Source organism: Corvus brachyrhynchos, unplaced genomic scaffold (assembly GCF_000691975.1).
Source record: "Corvus brachyrhynchos isolate BGI_N302 unplaced genomic scaffold, ASM69197v1 scaffold70, whole genome shotgun sequence".
In the NCBI taxonomy this organism is placed as follows: Eukaryota; Metazoa; Chordata; class Aves; order Passeriformes; family Corvidae; genus Corvus; species Corvus brachyrhynchos.
In genome coordinates, this window is record NW_008236217.1 from 8,473,330 (window position 1) to 8,493,481 (window position 20,152).

The 20,152-nt window shown below is 40.2% G+C and overlaps 1 protein-coding gene across 1 annotated transcript in view; it reads right to left on the reverse strand.

Moving 5' to 3' along the window:
- Positions 1–1,992: 1,992 nt before the first annotated feature.
- MAP3K4 (mitogen-activated protein kinase kinase kinase 4) overlaps positions 1,993–20,152 on the reverse strand; it is a 54,082-nt gene continuing 35,922 nt past the window's right edge. Inside the window, exons 19-28 of the mRNA XM_008643406.1 lie at positions 18,514–18,614; positions 17,347–17,427; positions 15,880–16,071; positions 15,151–15,221; positions 12,867–12,983; positions 11,268–11,427; positions 4,526–4,648; positions 3,874–3,980; positions 3,490–3,669; positions 1,993–2,534 (exon numbers count right to left, since the gene is read on the reverse strand). Coding sequence (XP_008641628.1) covers positions 2,514–2,534; positions 3,490–3,669; positions 3,874–3,980; positions 4,526–4,648; positions 11,268–11,427; positions 12,867–12,983; positions 15,151–15,221; positions 15,880–16,071; positions 17,347–17,427; positions 18,514–18,614 — 1,153 coding nt within the window. The 3' untranslated portion in view covers positions 1,993–2,513. The remainder of the gene's footprint in view (positions 2,535–3,489; positions 3,670–3,873; positions 3,981–4,525; positions 4,649–11,267; positions 11,428–12,866; positions 12,984–15,150; positions 15,222–15,879; positions 16,072–17,346; positions 17,428–18,513; positions 18,615–20,152) is intronic.

Here is a 20,152-nt window from a genome sequence, read left to right on the forward strand (position 1 = left end):
ACTACATCAGAGCCCATGTTTCTGTTCATGAAAACACATGAAATAGAGCCAAAGAGTAGAAAATACTGCAATATTTACAGTGCTATTTAATAATAGTACATGCCCTGCACTCTATTTGCTGTAACACTCCTAACAGTGAAAAACTGAGTATTACATCCTGTAGTAATGATCAGGCACATTAACAAGCCAGACCTGAGGACACTGTACCCAACAGTTTGAAAGTGGGTGGCAGGGGAGAAAGGAAAGGCCTCTCCAGGGTAGCATTTTACTGTAAACATTACCTGGCAGGTCCAGTGGCCTTTTCTCAGGGTGGTGGGTTAGTAGTTCTGAGCAGCAAATACATACTCCTGGAATGACAATGGCTGTTCTACCTTCATAAGAGCCACAGATTTAACATGCAGCAAGGAAGACATTTAGCATTCCTTATGAATCTTAGTCCTTTCCCCTCCACCTGCATGCAGTGCCACTTCTCCCAGAGGAAAGTACCAAACAAGTAAATACTTCTGAAAGAGTGCAGGGATTATTTCATACCCATTTCCCTGGGTCCAACCCTTAGAACAGGCTGAGGGCCAAACCTGCCACTCCTGGATCCATCCTCCTAAGCACTTCTGCAAGTCCGGGCACACCACTGAGGCCCCTCCAGCACTCATGGACAAACAGAGAAAGCTTAATGGTCCTTGCCAAAGTTAAACTTGTCCCGTTCACTGTATTAAAAGAATGACATAGATCATTAGGAAGCAGTGTTTGCCCCTCATCCCCACAAGCAACTGTATGTTCTACAACTGCCTTAACAAAAATTAGTCTTAATGTTTGTTTATACAAAAATAAAAGTATAAAAAGCTGATATGCAGTGACTGAGTTTTCTTTTAGTTGGGAAGAACACACTTGTAACAGTTTGTTACCTCTGTCCTGACTCCTAAAGGCTGTCCACAGTTCCTGTTTGTGTTCAAGGGCACCTGAAGCAAGGCAAGTGAGGACACACATCACTCAGACACTTCTGTTGCACTGCAAAGTGAAGCACACAGCAGGCTGGGGGGACACTTTCACCTCAGGTACTTCCACAGTCCTTTACTGAGGATGACAACACACTTCCCCTCCTATCACAGAACTGAAAACAGAGAACTGAAAAGGAGGGAAAGTCTGTGTTTGAATTCAGCATAATATTTTTTGAGAGCCTAAATACACGCACAGGTGACATGCACAGCAAGGCTCGTATTTTTCTAGAAATGTCAGATTTTGTGGTACCTCCTGAACAGCTCACCCCACACCTGTGACTAATCAAGATTTGTGGATTAAGATGACAAGACACCAGAATATAAAACCAAATATTAAAAGCAAGTTTTAAGTTACCTATTTTAAGTCTAAAGCTGTAACAGGAATATGTAAGCTTGCATTAATGTTTACAAGTAACAGTTTTAAGTCACCTATTTGTAATAGCAAGTTAAAAAAAAAAAAAAAAAAAAAAAAAATCAACAAGATCATGCATTGCAGGCTGTTTCTTTCAATTGCTAACCACTGCTAATCTCTCTTCCTTGTCTGGGGCTGATGACAACTGGGGTGTAGTGGGGAAATGAAAGCCCAGGATCAGAAGTCAGTTTTCAAAGTAGGTTCTTGGTTTTGCCAAACAGAACACAAGAATCGTCTTGTACAGTTCTCTTCTAGAAGACAGAAAGGCCATGCAGAGCACTCCCTGTTCACAGTGCACACATTCAAGAAGGAAGTTATCCCTTAGATAAAAGGCAGTGTCAGAAATTGCCCATCACTCTCTTTCCTGAGAGGGCGATGAAAGGGAACCTTACTTCTCTTACCACTTGTGTAAGAAGCATCTCACACTACTGATCTTAAAACTTGACACAACACTGACTATTGCAATATAAGGGCAGCTTATTCCAGTTAGGTCAGCTTAGCAGTCTTATCCCAATGTTGCAAAAAAGTTTAAAAAGCAACACAGCCCCACATTTATTTTTGGAAGAAAAACCCTTCACCAACATCTCCTAAAATAAACCATTTATTGAGAAAAACCTTTTTTTTTAAATTTCATTAATCAGCCTTGTGCATAACAAATCTGAAGCTTGCCAAAAACAAATAAACAAAAACCCCAGTAAAAGTTCACAGTCAGTGCACTCAAACAGATTAAAAAACAAGGTCCATAACGCCTGATAACACTACAGCATTTTTCTGAACCTAGAAAGTTCAAAAATACTACATATTAACATTACAAGTTCTCAATCAAATGAGAAACAGGAGAAGGAACAAAAAGGGTATGGTCCATATACAGTAGTAATGGCACTTTCACTGAAACATGCAGCTTCTTCCAACTTGCGGACACGCCACGTGAGCAACACGTGCCGAGTAAAATGTACAGGAGCAGCAGAGGAAGTGACACCGTCACTTGTGCAGTCTTCGTTAAGGTCAACTTTTATACTGTTTCTCAGCACAGTCTTTATGTAAATATTACATACAGTAGTGATTCAAATCTTGTCAGAATAGAAAAGGCCAGAGACTGAGTAACTTCATTCTTCGTCTGTGCAAACCTGTGAAGGAAGCAGAAGGCAATTACTTCAGCCATCTCCCTCCTGCAGCAAGGTTAGAAATGATCAATCTCTTTAGCACCTTCACACCTTTGAAACTTGTTTTTCCTCCCTTGTTACACAATAATGCATTACAAGTGTTTGTATGGGAGTACTGACATTCCCACTGTCACCGTGCATCGTTCAGGTGCCTAAAGCAGTGTCCACCTCTGTGATGGATGGGATCTGCTACAGCTGCACTGCTGAGGGCGGGGGGGGTGATGATCCCAAACACACTGCCACTGAACCAGAACACCAAAGTGATCAACTTTATGCTGGAAAATGGGACAGAATTCAATAACCTACTGTGCTCCCACTTCTCCAAAAAAAGAAGTTACTAATACAGCTCAATTGGTAGCTGTGAATATTTGCCTGTTGTTAAGTAAAGCATCACACCACAGTTCATGCAAGAACTGCAGACTGTTACACCAGCTGCCAGATAGGACATTCAGCATGACCTTAACCTTAAGTATGAGCTTAAAAGAAAAGCAGCCCCTTGCACAGAAGAATGGAAGAGTTCTCAAGCATGTGCTGGTTTCACTTTTTACGGAGGGGGTCCTTATCTCTAAAAACCTGTGCATTTGCACTTGCTGAAGTTTTTGCTGCAGAGCCCTTCAGATCCAATTAGCTACCACTGAGTTGAAGCCTGACTTGTCTTTTTAACATAAAGATAATGCATTTCAAAACAGCAGTGAGAGTTTAATGTGTGGTGCACACCAGGTCCTATAGTCAAATGCTTGCTAAGAACAACACAGGCTTCTGGAAAGTTGCCAATCCATGTATCCTGGACAGCATCAACTTGCTACCAGCCCCTCACCATGGTACCAAACCCTGTGGCATCACTGAAAACAGAGAAGCTGACTAAAAGCTGTTCCCAGTTCCCATCTGCAGTTTTTGTAGCCAAAGTCATCAGACAAACCTTGACAAAAGGATGATCGAGAAGCTGGCTGGCCGTCCACCTCATCTTTGGGTCACTTTCCAGGCAGTGGCAAAGGAAGTCTTTCCCTTCTGGGCTCACTTTGTCAGGAATAGGAGGTTTATGACCCATCCCCACTTTATACATGATCTGGAAGTTGTGCTCATATTCGTGCCAAGGCCTCTGCAACAGTTAACAGCATTGCTAAGTGCAAGCTTTAGTGAGCAACTTTCTACCCACTAGAGCATGTATGTCTGTACTCCAGGAAATGAAAAGCCATCCCAGTCTTTGTAGACTTTAGTGACAAATTGCTGAGAGTGGGACCAGAATGTGCAGAAAAACTGCTGAGAACAGTTTGCATTTCATCAGTACATGAAACATCCCTACCTTGCCGGTGACCATCTCTATGACAACACAGCCCAGGCTCCAGATGTCTGCTGCACGTCCGTGCCCTTCTCCTTTAGCTCTAGTGATTACCTCTGGAGCCATGTACGCTTTGAAACAACATATATTATGCCATCAGTTCATACAGCAGAAGGAACAGTACACATCAAGTGACTGACTGGGTAAACCAAATGCTTTTTAAAATACCCCATGAATTACTACGCAGGTTTTCTAGCTAAGTTTTGCCATTTGCTGGTTTCTTGTTCTTTGCCCTGTTTTCAGCACAACTGTCTTTCAGTTTGAAAAGGGATGGCGAAAATGCTGTTACAGTACATACTCTCAGTTACTGCCATTTTATGAAAATTGATTGAGCAGCTGTTGCGAAAAGAGTACTGTTTCAGTAAGGCTGCAGAGAAAAATACAACCCCAGAAAACACATGCCCCAGCATCTCTATAGTTACAGACAAATACAATTTTATCTTTCACATTATATCATTCACTGATTGTTTTGGCTTCTGGATGTAAAGCACAAAACTAGCTAAGGTAAAGTCAAGTTTCCCTGAAACAGATGGTTTTACTCCAGCCCAGTCTTCTGGCAGAAGTATCTTCTTTTATGGTAACTAGACAAGTACCTGCCTAGCACAAGCTTCCTTACCTGCAGTCCCCAAGGTACTGTTCACTTCTCCAGGCATTGTCTGGGTATTGTTCTTCAACTTCACTGAGCAGCCAAAGTCTCCTAGTTTAATCAGTCCAGATGAGGTAAGAAAGATGTTGGCTCCTAGGAAACACAAGGAAACACAGTAACACTTGTTTAAGCCAGAGCTGAATTGAGCAATGAGGGAGTCTCAATATAGCCTTGGAAGTTGCAGTAGGTAATAGCTGAATTCACACTTAAGATCTTTACCTGTGAATTAAGTGTGGAATATGACAGCATTAAAGATGTTCTGGTGGGTTTGTGCTAACATGAAGTGTACTGGAAGTTGACAAGTGTTAAAAAAAACCAAAAAAAACCCAAAAAAAAAGCAGTATGGCAGGCAAATTAAACAGCTTTCCATACAAGCTCGTTACAAGAAATTACTGCTTCAGGAATTCCAGTGCTTCTCCTTGTGAGCATTGAATTAGGAAGAAACTGCTTCCTGGCAGAGGCCATTGCTGTGTGCCCCCCACTAGTATCTCTTCAAGACAGATGATACCGTGCTTGTCAATAAAAACAGTGTGGCCAGCATGATGAGGGAAGGGATCATCCTCCTGTACTCAGCTCTCGTAAGGCTGCACCTCAAGTTGTGTCCCCAGCTCTGGGCCCCTCACTACAAGAAGGAGCAAGTCCAGAGAAGGGCAACAAGGCTGGTGAAGGGTCTGGAGCACAAGTCCTGTGAGGAGCAGCTGAGGAAGCTGGGGGTGTTTAGCCTGTAGAAGAGGAGGCTCAGAGGAGACCTTGTCACTCTCTACAGCTGCCTGAAAGGAGGATGTAGCCAGGTGGGGGTTGGTCTCTTCTCTCAGGCAACCAGCAACACGAGAAGAGGAAATGGCCTCAAGCTATCCCAGGGGAGGTTCAGGTTGGACATCAGGAGGAATTTCTTCACTGAAAGGATGGTCAGGCATTGAACCAGGCTGCCCAGGGAGGTGGTGGAGTCACTGCCCCTGGAAGTATTCAAGATAAACTGGGCATGGCACTCAGTGCCATGGTTTAGTTGTTTGACATGGTGGTGGTCAGTCAAAGGTTGGACTTGGTCTTGGAGGTCTTCCAACCTTAGTGACTCTGTGGTCACAGCTGACTTGCAAAACAGAGCTTAGAGCCTTTTATTACACATATTACCAAGGGCCTACTCCATTGCACTTTACTTCCTGAGTAATTTTTGGAGGAGGACTACCATTAAAATAACTGGCTATACTGGCAGCTTGCACTAGAACAAACTTCCCTAGCATAGTTACAAAATCTCCAAGGGAAATCTGCAAATGGCTTCAAGTCAGTTGCTCAACACAACAGTGCAAAATAAGCCAAGTGGTTTTGACAACCTGTGGTTTTCTTTCATTCAACATCCTGCCAAAATACTCATGTTGACAGCAACAGCAAACAGGTAGAGCAGAAGGAGCTCCTTATGTCAGGCCACATTCTGGATTCTACAAGTATGACAATGAAAGCACAAGTAGGTTGCAAGTATCAGCTGGCAGAAATAGAGCTTCAGCTGTGATCTTTCTGGAGGAAAGATGGATGGTATGCACAAAACAAAACTACTCACCTACTCTAGGAGCAGGCAGATATTGAGGATTTCACTACACATAGCGTCTGCCCATGTCACACGAAAGATTCATTCAAAAATGGCTCATCTCAATAGAACCTTCCACAGTTTCTCACTTGTGTTCCATCTTGAGCAGTGCAGAAATTCTTGGCTGCTCCTCCTTTGTGTTGTCTTGGTTAATAACATTTTCCCATTCACTTGGTTGGGCATCCCCAAGATATTCACAGAGAATACAAAGAAGCCTCAAAAAGCTCAAGTCAAAAAAAGGCAGTGCAGGTCAATGATGCCAAAACCCTGCCCATTTCTTAAAGGACTCTCTGACTACTCTGACAATAGTTGGTAACTATTTAGTCCAAGAGGTATTACACAGAACTGCAATTAATGGGTGACCAAAATTATTAACAGAATTAAATTCCAACCTTTAGTTACTGTAGCTTTTACAAGTCCTGAAAGAATTAATGTTCAGGGAATACAACTCTTCTGTACATTGTGTCCAGTGGTTTTCCACTTCTGGCATTCAGATGCTTGCACATACTCCAGAATTCTTTCACTGGATTCTGCAGTTTGCCATCAGTGGGGCCTATGTTCACAGTCACCCTGAACAGGTGTGTTTAATGGAGATGGGTAGACCATCCCTCAGCTTCCTGAATGAAGGAGGATCCAGAAAGACACAAAGCACTACAAGAAGGCTGTTTGATGGGACACTAAGTATGGGCAATGCATTAGGAGAGTGACAGCTTCTTTTTCCTTTGAATTACTGTCAACTGCTTTTCTAACAGTTTCAAGCAGTTGCTTGTCAGATACGAAGTAGGCGTACTTAGCCTCCACAAAGAGCTTAGGAAAAACAGTCCTCACTAGCAAACACTTTTTCAAGGATGTTTTGGAAACTTGTATTTCCATTCCTCAAGAAAGCAACATGAAAATTTCACAAAAGGCTACAAAGTGGTTTTCAACTACTACAGTGGATGGAGCCTGGCAGTGCTGAAGTGCAACAATCTCTCTTCTGACTGAGTTTAGGCTACTGGGATATTTTAGTTTAGTACAGTTCAGAACCTTCTTCCAAGGCCTTTTCAACTAGAGTTTGTCCCTTTTAATAAAAAGTAATGACAATTTAGCCTAAGTGTTACCATGAAAGCTCCTGCAAGCCCTTTTCCTGAAAGCACTTGGAACTGTCAAAGGGAATAAAGCACTGAACCAAAGTTTCACCAAGAAGACAGAGACAGCATTTGAAGACTCATGTTGCAGACACTTTCTGTCAGCTTCCATGGACGTGCTGTTGCTGGAGCCTGTTTTGTAAACTGCTTGTTCAGAAACCAAGACCAGACTGCAGAAGGAGTCTTTAAAAAGGGTCTCCTTGTTAAATGAAACCTGCACAGAATCCAGCAGGACCCGTGTAAGAGGAGCAGACAAGAGGGCAGTACTTTGAAGATGCCCGATGCTTTTTACCTTTGACAGTTAACACTGCTGGGAGTGTAACAGAATACCTACATATCTGCATGGTTAATAGGCAAAATAAAACCAAAGACCATGAGTACAACAGCAGAAAGGGACCACCCCGCCATCTGCTCCTTTTCTCCCCTTACACATACAGTGTCTGAAGCATTGTCACTGCATGCACTGGGCAGAGGCAGGAGGTTGCCCAGCTGTGCACAGCCCTCCTGCTGTGACACCACAGGTCCTCCTGGGCACACAGCAAAGAGCAAGTAAAAGCCACACTCCTGCTAGGGTAGCCAAAACCTAAAGCATTTAAACTCAAGTTTCACATCCTGTACCTCTACCAAATCAGCCCCATAGTAAGAACTGTGAAAACTGCACTAGCATGATAGTCCAGATGTTTTGGTGGAAATTCTATGGGTCCATGGAGCAGCACCGAAAGCCCCACTAAAGGCTGTGCTGTAATTCCAGAAGAAGAGGCAGCTCAGACATTCCACAGCCAGTGCTTAAGCAGTGCAACAGCCAAATTAATTCAAGAAACAAGCAGGCCAAATGCTACTCTTGGATGAGAAAATCAGCTTTCACATACTCTTTTTCTCAGTCTCTTAGAGAGCCATGGCACATGCCCACAGTCTCCTGTTGCAGAGTTTTCCATCTCTTGCTGAACGACCTTCCTTCCTTTGTGCTCATCAGGAAGGCAGGATGGCAGAAGTTTTGAGCTAACAACAAGGTTAACAAGAAGACAATAATACAGTAGCAGCTTGATGAAGACTTTTTCGTATGGAGCATCTCATTCACAGGTTTTTGAATTACTAAAGCTTCAGATACAATCCTTTCATTTTCTGTATTCATCCAAGCACTCTTCAGGAGCATGCCCTCTCCTGAAGAGAACCCATCAGGCCTCATTGATTAATTCCTCTCAATTCAGCACTTGTGAGACCACACTTTGAGTGCTGTCTCTTGTTTTTAGGCTCTCCAGCACAAGAGAGACAATGACACACTGAAGCAAACCCAGGAGAGCAGCACCAAGATGTTCAGAGGGCTGCACCCGACCTACAAGGAAAGGCTGCAAGATGGGTTTGTTCCGCTTGAAGAAGGGATGCTCGGGGGGGGGGGGACGGACTTATTGCTGTTTTCAGCTGTGTAATGGGAGGATAGCAAGACTGTGGAAACAGACTTTTCCCTCAAAAGCACGCTGTGAAATGGTTATGCAGCAATGGACACAACAGCAAGCTCTGCAGATTCCAGGGAACTATCAGGAAAAAGCTTTTCACAGTGGGGATAGGTCAGTCATTGGAATAGGGCCTCTCCATCCCTGGAGATACATGTATATCTCACCTCAACAATGTCCTGAGCAATCTGATCTAATTTGACACTGGATCTGATACTGAGGCTGGCCCTGTTTAGGACAGACGGCTCAGAGATGTCCACAGGTTCCCTCCAGCATTAAATATTCCATCATTCTCCATCACTGACCAGAACAGCTTCCTTACAAAAAGTTAAATAATTCTAACCAAGAAAACTGGGCTTAGCCACAGGAATTAAAATTCAATACCCAGAATAGAAATTAAGAGAGTCTCACAAGAGACTATCTCGTGCTACATACCTGCACCACCTACTTTTCACAATGATGCAGACTAAGCAAAAGCAGTGCAGCCAAATATAACAACCAGCCAACACAACCCTCCATCTGCTCTCACCACCACAGGCTGAAAAACATTTTTGGCAGCTGCATCTTGCTTTGTCTTTTACCCTCATAGAGCTGGATGCCATAATAGCATCTGAAAGACAACAGTGGGACAAGGGAACACTGTTAACCAAAAGTCTATTTTTGGGCACAAGGTACTTGAAGACACCGAGTACAGGTGTCTTCCAGGATACAGATAAGCAAATCTTATAACAATTGTTTATCTGCTGCTAAAAGAAATAGATCCACAGTGATGTTCAGCAAACTGGCCCTGAGAGATCTAGTATGATCTGACAGCGAGGTTTTCATAGGAAAGCAGTTTTAACAGTCTGAATGTCATTTTTCCCTATCAGAAAAATAAGAAGAGTACCAATCTACATGAGAGATAAAATTAAAATTAGAGTGTTCTTTACTGCTGTTAGCCTGAAAACTTGGGGATGCAATGTTAGCATAAAAGAAGTAAATGAGCAAAATTGCAGTGAATGCAATGCATCAGGTAACCTTTATAAATATAACCTCTGTGGTCTGTCTTTATATTCTGCCATGGAGTTTCAGGAAGGTCTATACACAGATGTGCCTGCAGTGACCCTCTGTTATTCTCAAGGAACACCCCAACATTTGAAGTAAGGAACCTGTTGTGACAGAAATGCCCTCAGATAACACAACGTTACAGTTCTGTTAAACAGCTTTTCTCACTCCATGCATTTCCCTGAAGAGCAGAAGACCTATTTGGAAACATATCCAGATATCAGCAATGACACTGAGCAGCACAAAAGAAATCCCTGTCAGCCAGCCTTGGATTTTGATCACAACGAGCTTCCAGGAGAGCATAATCCAGCTAAGCAGAACCTGGACAAGGAATGATCAAGAAAAGGGCAAGGAGAGAACTGTGAAAAACACAAAGGGAAATCCACAACTGGAGAGAAACCTTTGGTGAGGAAGGAGAACCAGAAAAGGTAAGATTGCTGGGGAATGGGAGTGAGGGAAAGTGTTTCTAGGAAAAAAAAAGCCAAAACTGACTCAAGAGTGGCCTACCTGGGTGGAAGGCCTCTGGATCGTAGATAGTTCTTTTCCCAAATGAGAAGCACGAGGCCAAAGGACCAAGAGCAACTGGGAACCTCCTACACTGCTGCGGTGATTCAAAACCCTGTGAGCAAGAGGGACATAGAAACCCAGCATCGTTGGGTTGCACTGCCTTGTCACAAAATGAGCATTCACAGGGCATATTGTGAGCATTGCTTCCCCTACCTTCACCTAAGTTTCCTGCCATCGGTGAGCCAAATATGCCAGACTAACAAAACCAAGATAACCAGGCATGGAGGATGTTGTTGGAAGGCGCAGAAAAAGAAAAATGAACCTGAAATGAGGACTGACACTGGATATCTTAAAAGCCAAACCCAACCCCCCTTTGGTTACTGTAGTTTCAGTCTGCTAATTATGTAAGCAAATGCTGACAGCCAGGCATGAGAAGATATATGTATGGAAAAAAACCACTAGATAAAGGGATATCCTAAAATAAGTTCTTTTAACAATGGTTTTGTTACTAAGTTTAATCAGCCATTCATCCGAAATCTAAAACTCTTCAGGAAAATGGAATCACAAGGAAAAGTTCTGATGCACAACTCTAGCACTGTACACTGCCTGTCAGCTCCAGAAAACACCACTTGTTTGCACAGACAAGAAGGAAAACAGTATTACATAACTCAGTACATTATTACTAAAAATGCAAGGACTAATAATTGAGTTTAGATAAAACCCCAGTAATCTTAACAACCTCTAAAAAAACTATATAAATCATGGGCAAAATTTATGAGTTTGAAATGACAATTGTGAGTGTTTTTTTACAATCTACACTTAAAAGAAAAAGCATGAAACTAGCCAGTAACTTGTAAACTGAAAAGTTAATGGAAGGCTTTATACAAATAATGGCTGCATAGATAATGCACACTAACTATGCAAATACATCCCCCCCATCCTTCCCCCTGCTCTCATCTACCACACTGAAACAACAACATGACCTTTTTGGTTAACATTACCTTTAATGTCTCGATGAACAATACCATGTTCATGTAGTACATTGATAGCAATCGTGATCTGCTTTGAGTAGAGCCTAATGACATGCTCCTGAAGGCCCAGTTTTGATACCTCCTCCAGAGTGCCCTCATCACAGTACTCCATGAAGATGTACATTTCTTCCTGTTGTGGAAACCAAACCAGATTTCATTGGGTGTCATTTTTTATACTTTAAACACTGAATTAAGATATAGTTTTCCTTACATGCTTCATTGTTCATGAAATGAGTAATAAAGGTATCATGTAATGTCTTAATGAAAGTATCACTTACCATAAAATATCTAATAAATCATCTCCTCAGAACTCTATTCTCTCTAGCATGCTGCAACCTAACATATTCTATTGCACAGCTAGGAAATGCTCTGCTACATGCCTATCTATCTGCATCATTTATACATAACTGATACTACTTGGTGGTATAAAAATACAGTGCTTTGGCATCAACCAAAAGACACTTCAGAGATCTTGCAGGCATATTACACAGAAATGTAAACAGATTTTTTGCTTATTTAGAGGAGGGGAAAAAAAGGCACAAAATGATGGTTTGGGCTTGTTTTTTATCCCCTCTCTCTGTGCCACTTCCTGCAGTATCATGTGTTGATAACTTGGGATGGGCAAGTTTTTTGTTCTTTGCTGTGGCTTGAACAACCATGCCAACTCTAACTCACTTTAAGGAAAAATTAGGTTTCTGCTCCCACTCTGTCTTCAAGCCCAGCTGATTTCAGCCAGACTGAATTAATATAAAAAGATGGCAAAGACACAAAGTTCTTAGAAACTAGTCCGAGAAATCCATGACCCAGTGGCACAGACACCCAAATTTGTGTCTCCAAGTAGAGAAATGCAGAGAGCAGCCTATGTCCCCTTCTAAACCAGCAATGGGTCACCAAACAACTTATTCCATATTGAGCAAATCGGTCAAATCCAAGCAGCACTTTTCAGCAAGACATCAGGACTTGAGACTCACAAGTGGGAAGAGCTTGTGGGAAGCAGAGAGTAATAGAAAGCTGGATATCTCAGCACACAACTCTGGAATCCAAGTCCATAGAAAAATACATTTCATTAGTTCTGCTGCTCAAGGAAGAAAACTTGCTTTTTCCTTCTGAAGAGATGCTAGCTGAATTCCAATACTTGTCTGGCATCAAGATTTAAATGCCAGCACAAAATTTTTCCAGGAATCAACATGATACAAGTACAACCTTTGCTGCTAACAGGGACAGGTTTTAGCCTGTCTAGTCTTCATCTACATACAGAAGTTACCATACCATATATGATATAACTTGCTTTTAGACCAGTTCAACAGAGTAGCAGCATAGAATAGTTCCAGCATTACTCACTCTATTCACTTATTTTAAGCCTTCTCTGTTTATGTACCAGTTCCAAAAAGTCCAAATTATGTTTCAGAGACCTCAATATCCAGAGGAAAAAAGACACACTGCTATTCACAGAGATAACCAGACAAGATTAACTAAAATGTTCTCATGTAAAAACCTCCAATAATGCAAAGCTTCTTAAAATTTTCTCTTTGCCTTATAAAAAAGCCCCAATAATTCATGTTTTCTTACCCTGTGGAGCTCCACACCAAAATAACGAACCAGATTAGGGTGTTTGATGCCTTCAAAAATCTTCAGTTCATCAGCTGTTTCTTTGATGGTTTTGTGATCATTAGGTTGAAATCTTATCTGCAAGAAAGATTTGTCATTATTTTGCTGATATTTCAAATCAATAATGAACAAAAAAAGCAAACAACCCATCCTGAACTCAAACACAACAAAAAGCTCTTTTTGTATTGTTGTTGCTGTTGTTAAATAGCATCATCACACAAAGCTCCAGAATACCCCTCTCCATCCTCTGATGGTTTGTTTCATCCAAACTGAAACAAATAAAGCACATTAAGCTATTTCTGGAAAATTACCTACAACTACGATGATTTATAAACTTTGTAAGAGCAAAATGCTGTTACTTAACTGTGTAAATATACACGTGTGCACAAATATCTATCTCTTTTGTGCTTGCCTTCTAGCTTAAGTGTGGTAGACAGACACAATACAAGAGAATCTAAAAGCAATGTCAGAGAGAGCTATCATTCAACAAAGACTATTTGCCAGGTACTTCATCACCTGAGAGTCTAAGGGATCTCTTTGAGGGGTTTTTTCACTGAGAACAAGGCAGCTGCAAGGAAAAGGTGTGGCATGGAACAAATACAATCAAAGGTTTTGACGAAAGAAACAGGTTTTCATTACTTCTCCTACAATATGCTGTGATGGACTGTTCAATGAGGAAAAACATTATCGGTGTTCTGAAAAACTGATTTAAAGCTTCTAACCACACAAAGATAAGCAAGATGAATAGCAAGTTATGGAAGATGCTACTTTTATCATATTGTTAGAAAGTAGAAGCTTCATTATTTGAGTGCAGGACAACTGCTAAAGAAATAAATGCACATATTTTGCCTTCAGTTGCTAGGAAGTTATGATTGTTATGTTCTGTGTAACAATTCCAGGATACAGTTTGTATTCAAACAGTGGTAAAATTAAATACATGAAGATTAAAAAAGGTGACAATGATATTTAAGTATTTTACATATTCCCTAATGCATAGTTGCAATACTGTGTATTTGTAGTAAGCCTGACCACCATAATTTGAAGTCATTTTAATGACACTGTGGTTGAGGTAACACAGTGTGAAGAAATCTTGGTGCAAGGGCAGGGGAATGCAGTGTTCTTAACTAATTTTTAAAAAAATCAATCTATCTTCCCCCAAGTCATTCTTAAAGAAATCCAGAAAGGCCTTTTATTTGGAAGTTGCAAGTAGTTTGCATTCAAGCCTAGTGAAACAAACATCTGTCAAACAGGATCTATTTATGAGCTTACTTCAGCTTCTGCTAAAGAGCACACACATGCTAATCTGTAAACAGCACCTGCATCTAGAAAGCAACTTTGGATTACAGAAACAGAGTGCTACTGATGGGAGGGGGGGGAAAATCTTATTTCATCAGGAGAAAAAATGTAACAACAGCAAATTTCAAGTGTTGGTATTAGTCAGGGAACGAGTATGGTACAAGAAGTTAAGCACAAGCCCAGTCTTGCTTTTCCACACCTTGGAGATCACAGATGTATTGTGTGTGTAAGAACTGGCACGTAAAATGTAGCTGCTGCAACATCCAACAGCTGCCACAGTAACTGCTGTGAACAGATAATGCTTGCAGTTGTCTAAAGATGCGGAAATGCATTAAAACTAAACAATAATTTAAAAGAAAAACAACCACAAGGTGTTGTAGGGGAAACAGATCTCTACGCCTACACAGCTTCACTTACTCCTATCCTGAAAACTAGATTTCTGTACCCACCTAGTTAGTCAGCAGTTTTGTGACTCAACCTAGCTCACACTATGGGAGAAGCTGAAAAACATCTGATATCACACTTCCTATCTTTACTCTAAGGAATGAGCAGAAAAGTAATAAAATGTGAGACAAAACACTATGAAGTAAAATATACATTTGTGTGCAGTTTTCAATAATCTTTCAAAATCATTTAAGATCTCTTAATGGAAGCTCACATATATTAAACAAGAATTCATTTAAGTTCACAATCACCCTACGAGATTACCAAAAAAAAAAAAATCATCCATTTTACAGACATTTAAATTGAAACTTATAAACTGAAAACCAACTTGAGGAGAAAAAAGTGCTAACAGCAGCTGTAGCTACATGAAGACACAATTTGTCTTCCCATCCTTTCCCCATTAGCTAGCAGCAGTGTGCAGAAACCCTCAATGCCTGCTACATCACCCACATTTGGTTTAGAAAAAAACAAGGGCAGCCGAGATTCTTGTAGACACAGTACTCACTTCCTTCATAGCCATCAGCTCTCCAGTGTCAACACTGATACAGGTATAGACCTTCCCATACTGGCCTTCACCTGCAAAGTTAGAGTAAGGCAAATTCAGTACACTACCTTCAACAAGCAACAGGTACATCAACTGCAATGAGGAAACATCACTGAAAGCAGCTTGCCAATGCTGTTTACCTTTCTTTTAATTTAAAACTCCAAGTAGCTTTTAACTGTAACACTTAATGCTACATTCATAGCCCTGAATTCAAGCTGAATAAAAGTAAAAACATTAATCTGCTGACCTGAAAGAAAACTTCTCAAGAACATAGGTTTTCCCCCAAAATCCCAAACCAGAGAGTAAAAAAGTGATCATATGGGGGAAACAATAAGATTGGTGAACTAAATCCCAGAGTTTGAACTCATTTCCATTTCTGGTTCTTCCGAATGTAGAACTCAAACATTTTATAAAGTTAAGCACACGCAGATATCACAAGATCATGCCTACATAATTGTCCTAACCAAATCCTTCTCCTCGTTTTCTGTTATTTGACCAATAAAAACTTCAGTGAAGTGCTACATTAAGAAAATCCTAGCTGCAACAGTATGTTGTATTTTAACATTTTGATTTCAGTAAAGCTGGTAATACCTATGCAGAGACCCAAGATTTTTAAAGAGAGCCTTTGATTTCCTTCACGAATACTAAGTTTGGTATTTAGCTAGATAAACAAAAGTATAAAGAACATACCAATTTTGTTTCCTCTCTGCCACTTGAAAGTCACTTTTCTCAAACCTACGTGCATGACATTATCATAAGATTTCGGTGTGTCACAAACTTGGCCAATGATGTTCTTCCTTCTCATCTCTCTGTATCTCCTTTCTTCAAACAACTGAACAGACTTTTGAACAGCTTCCATCGGGGCTTGCTTGGAAGCTGTATCTAAAAAGAGTGATGAACAATTTCCTTGATTGAGAAATATTCGCTGTTACGTTTTGTTACCTTTTGATAACACATGAAGCAACCAGAGTTAAAAGAAAACTATTTTGTGAGTCTAATTAAGATGCAGGAAAAGAATAAGACATTTTAACAATCACATATGAAACTAAAGTAAAATGAGAAGTGGTACTTTACTAATCATCTTTTACTTGATTCAAGGAAATCACATTTATGAAATGCAACACACTTGTTTGCATTTGACCTGTAACTAACCTCTGATTGTGGAAACAGGGTCATAAAAGCACTAAGGAAAGAAGGACAGGTAAGGTTTTTTTCTACAGAATTATGAGAGGTTTCTTCAAAGACTCATGGCATCTGTTATTTCAAAGATTTAGAGGTATTAGAAACTCCAGCTCTCAAGTCTTGTCATGAAACAGCATCCTAGTGAGACCAAAGAGATCTCAGGGCAGTGTTAGTGCATCCCTCCTTGTAAAGCACAAAAATCATACACCTGTCACTGCTGGCACCAGTAGCCTAACCTGTTCCTGTCTCCAAAGGACAGAGATACTGATACTCCCAAAGTATATATTCTACTCCCCTACCCATAATTAATATTACTTCCTCTATACTAAATATGCCTTGCTGTAGTTTCAAAACAAAATCTTTGTCTTATTCACAGTGGACTGTAAAAACAGTTCCCATTACAGCAATCTTCTAGAAATTTTCAAGTTTTCCCTCATTCTTTTTTAGTTTAAACAAACTCAAATTCCTTCAGTATTTATGTTCCAACTTCCAGATTTCAAAATGAGAATTTGTAATTCCTCCTGTGTTCTGTGTAAGACACATAATGAGACCAGTTTCTAATGTGACAGAATGTTTTTCTCATCTTTCATGAGGCTCTACCCTGCCACAATACGTGCAGACAAGCTTCATGTATCAATCCGCACAGTATAGGAGTGTCCGAAGTAATCAAGTTACTTTCGGTTACATGAAAATCAGTAGTAGGACAGAGAAGAAGAGGTCTTCAATTTAGGAAACAATAGCCTTCAATTTAGGAAACTGTGGGATCACACACTATTAGACACCCAAATTAAGAAAAATCCCACCTTGGGGAAAGATCTTCTTGTGATTTTGTTAGCAATATCCTATACCTGCAATGAGGGCTTTATTTTTTGTCCTAACTATAAAACTGTGAAAACCTCTTCACAATCCACAATAAAATCCAACCTTTCAGTACAATTTAACAGACATTACATTACAGTGACCCTAAACACATACCTTTGGTCTGGTTGATTAACGTTCTGAGCTCCCAACTCCGCCGGGATGAACCACTTGAATCTCCTTTTGGATACAATGGCTCTAGAGAAATAATAGTGTGAGCACAAAGTAGCTTTATCTCTTATTAAGGATTATGTCACTATATTCAGCAGAAGCTAAGATCTTACATATAGGACTAATACACCCTACATGTAGAGCAAAAATATGCTCTTGAAATCAAAATCAACTTCTCTTTAGAAAACAAATTATAAAAAAGAATTTCATTTATATAGAAACAGAGATCTCCTTCCACAACTGAGGGGAGCACCTTAAGCCAGGCCACTCAGAATCAAATATGCAAAATATCTGTAGAAAAATAATTTTCTAAGGTTCCTTAGAATAAGATTAGTATGCATTCTAACCTAAGCCACCTTCCTTTTCATACAGATACAAAAAAAAAAAAAATTGAATAAGCATGAGGCAGACAATGTTTTCAACATTTGCTTAAAAACTAACAAAGATGAAAAAAATCTCCCACACCTTTTTCTCTATGAAATTTCTCTCTATGAAATCCAGTGTGGATGACCACAATATCAATTCTATTTTGCTTCAGATTTTGTACTTCATTTTAATTTTCACAATCAATCTTTCAAGGTATTTGTTGCAATAAATACCACATGTACAGGGGCTGGGGAAACCTGAAGGAGAAGCCCTGATCAGGACATCAAGTGATACATCCTGTCCCTTCTTCCAGGATTCAAATAACAGCAAGTATTTGTAATATGAATACTGCAGGGATAAAGAACTGGACAGAAAACACTTCACTGTCCTGATGGATCCAATTCATACCTCATTAACAGTGTTTTGAAATTTACTATCAAATGGGGTATATAATTCAGAAATCGTATTACTAATTTCATTTTGAACACTAGAACTTAGAACAGCACCAGGAAATCCCTTCAGATATAATTCAGAAACAATATGAATGGCAAGAGAATAGTGGATATGTCTGAAAACAGAAGGGCTTACTCTGACCATATAAGCCTACACGTTAAAAATCTAAGATTTCGGAATGAGATGAGGTGAAAAAAATTTTTGGAAAGGGTAAGAACTGGGAACAGAGAGAAATATGTTAATGACATAAAGCATCTGCACATCTAGGTCACAATTTGTTACTGTGACAATCACCTTCTCGCTCTTCAGTGGGACTGGAGTGACGACTAAGGGATCTGAACTGCAATTCAGCTGCTATTGAAGCAAGTCGATCATTTTCAGGGACACTGGAACCCCTGTTAAAAAGAGCCATCATACTAATTAACTTGTCATTAGTATTTATTTAGTGCAATGCTAATTTAACTGCAATTTTTAAGAGACAGAACCTCTGAGGCCTAGGATACGAACCATGAAAGCAACATGAAAGAAAAACTGATGCTGAAAGGTAAACAGAAAACCCTCTCTATGCTATTTTGCCCCCAAAATGAAGACTTTTTATATGATTTTAGTTATGCTGCTCTATGAAAAAGACCTAAGCTTCCAAAGCATAAACTACTTCAAACTGTTTCTTGCCCATAGCAACAGAATCCATTTTCATGACTTGTAACCTACTACTAAGACAGCTGCTGCAGGATACAGCTTGTGCCAGAGTTGGATATACAATCAGAAGTGATTCAGCTGGGTGATAATGTGAGCCACATCATCAGATGAAAGATAGTAACTGAATTCATATGTGCCTAGTGCACTGCAAATGCAGTCATAGTCCATAGTCATTAAGTCAGAACCAGTGGGAAGAAACACAAGCTGGTTGACAGGAAGGACACTGTTAAATGACAGCAGCCTGATCGCTTGGAGGCCCCAGTTTGTCCAGACAGCACAGAGTGGAATCAGATGCCTCAGAGTAAGAGCCAGATGAATAAGAAGGCTGGAGAGAAAGGAAAAAAATACTAAGAGAAACAAGACTTCAATTATTAGGTCTTCAGGCACCTTCCTCCAGCCCTAGACAACAATTAGTCCACTTATGTTTTAGAGACATAAATTCCTTGTGGAAGTCTTTCGACCATTAACTCCCTTTTGGACAAGGCTCCCTTTCAATTTTTAAAGTCTGATGGGGAAGAATTGTGACTGATGTCTCCTTAAACATACTGCTTTAGAGGTATGAGCTAAACATTACTGAAAAGTGGGCAACATTGTTAAATCCTTCACTGAAAGCTAACAACTACAAAAAGATGAAAGATAACTGGCCTCACAAGGTGTATGCACACCCATGAGAGGACTACCCTACAGTCCTGAAGTTGTTGCCAAATTGTATCTGATTATTACCTAAGAAGAGTTTAAAAAAAAAAAAAGAAAAAAAGAATAAAAACAACGACCTTGAGAACAGAAGCCAAAACTGAAAACAACCTATTCCCTTGCAAATGTTCTCCATATGATGTTTGCTTTGCACTTCCTTCTACTTCCCCACTAGATTTTGTAAGTTTGAGCAGGAACTGAAAGTAAACTAGTGCAAATCCCCATTATTCTTCAGGAAGTCGAAGTTTTAATGAGCAAGAAGGTGAAGGTGGCTCTCAGCATATACAGAGCAACAATTCCTGATGTACAAAATGCTTAAAACCAAGCAAAGCTACACCACCTCTAAAATGAGGCAGCAACTGAACAGAGGACCCTAAGCATCACAGCTTTGAATGCAGGTGCCTAAACCCCATTTCAGGCCCATCTCAGGCACCCACACCTTTTACTGATCCAGAAAATCGGTATGCACATTATTAGCCAAAAATTACAGTAAAAGACAAGAATGCTTGATAATTTTTGGCTCCAGCCCTAGATAAATAAT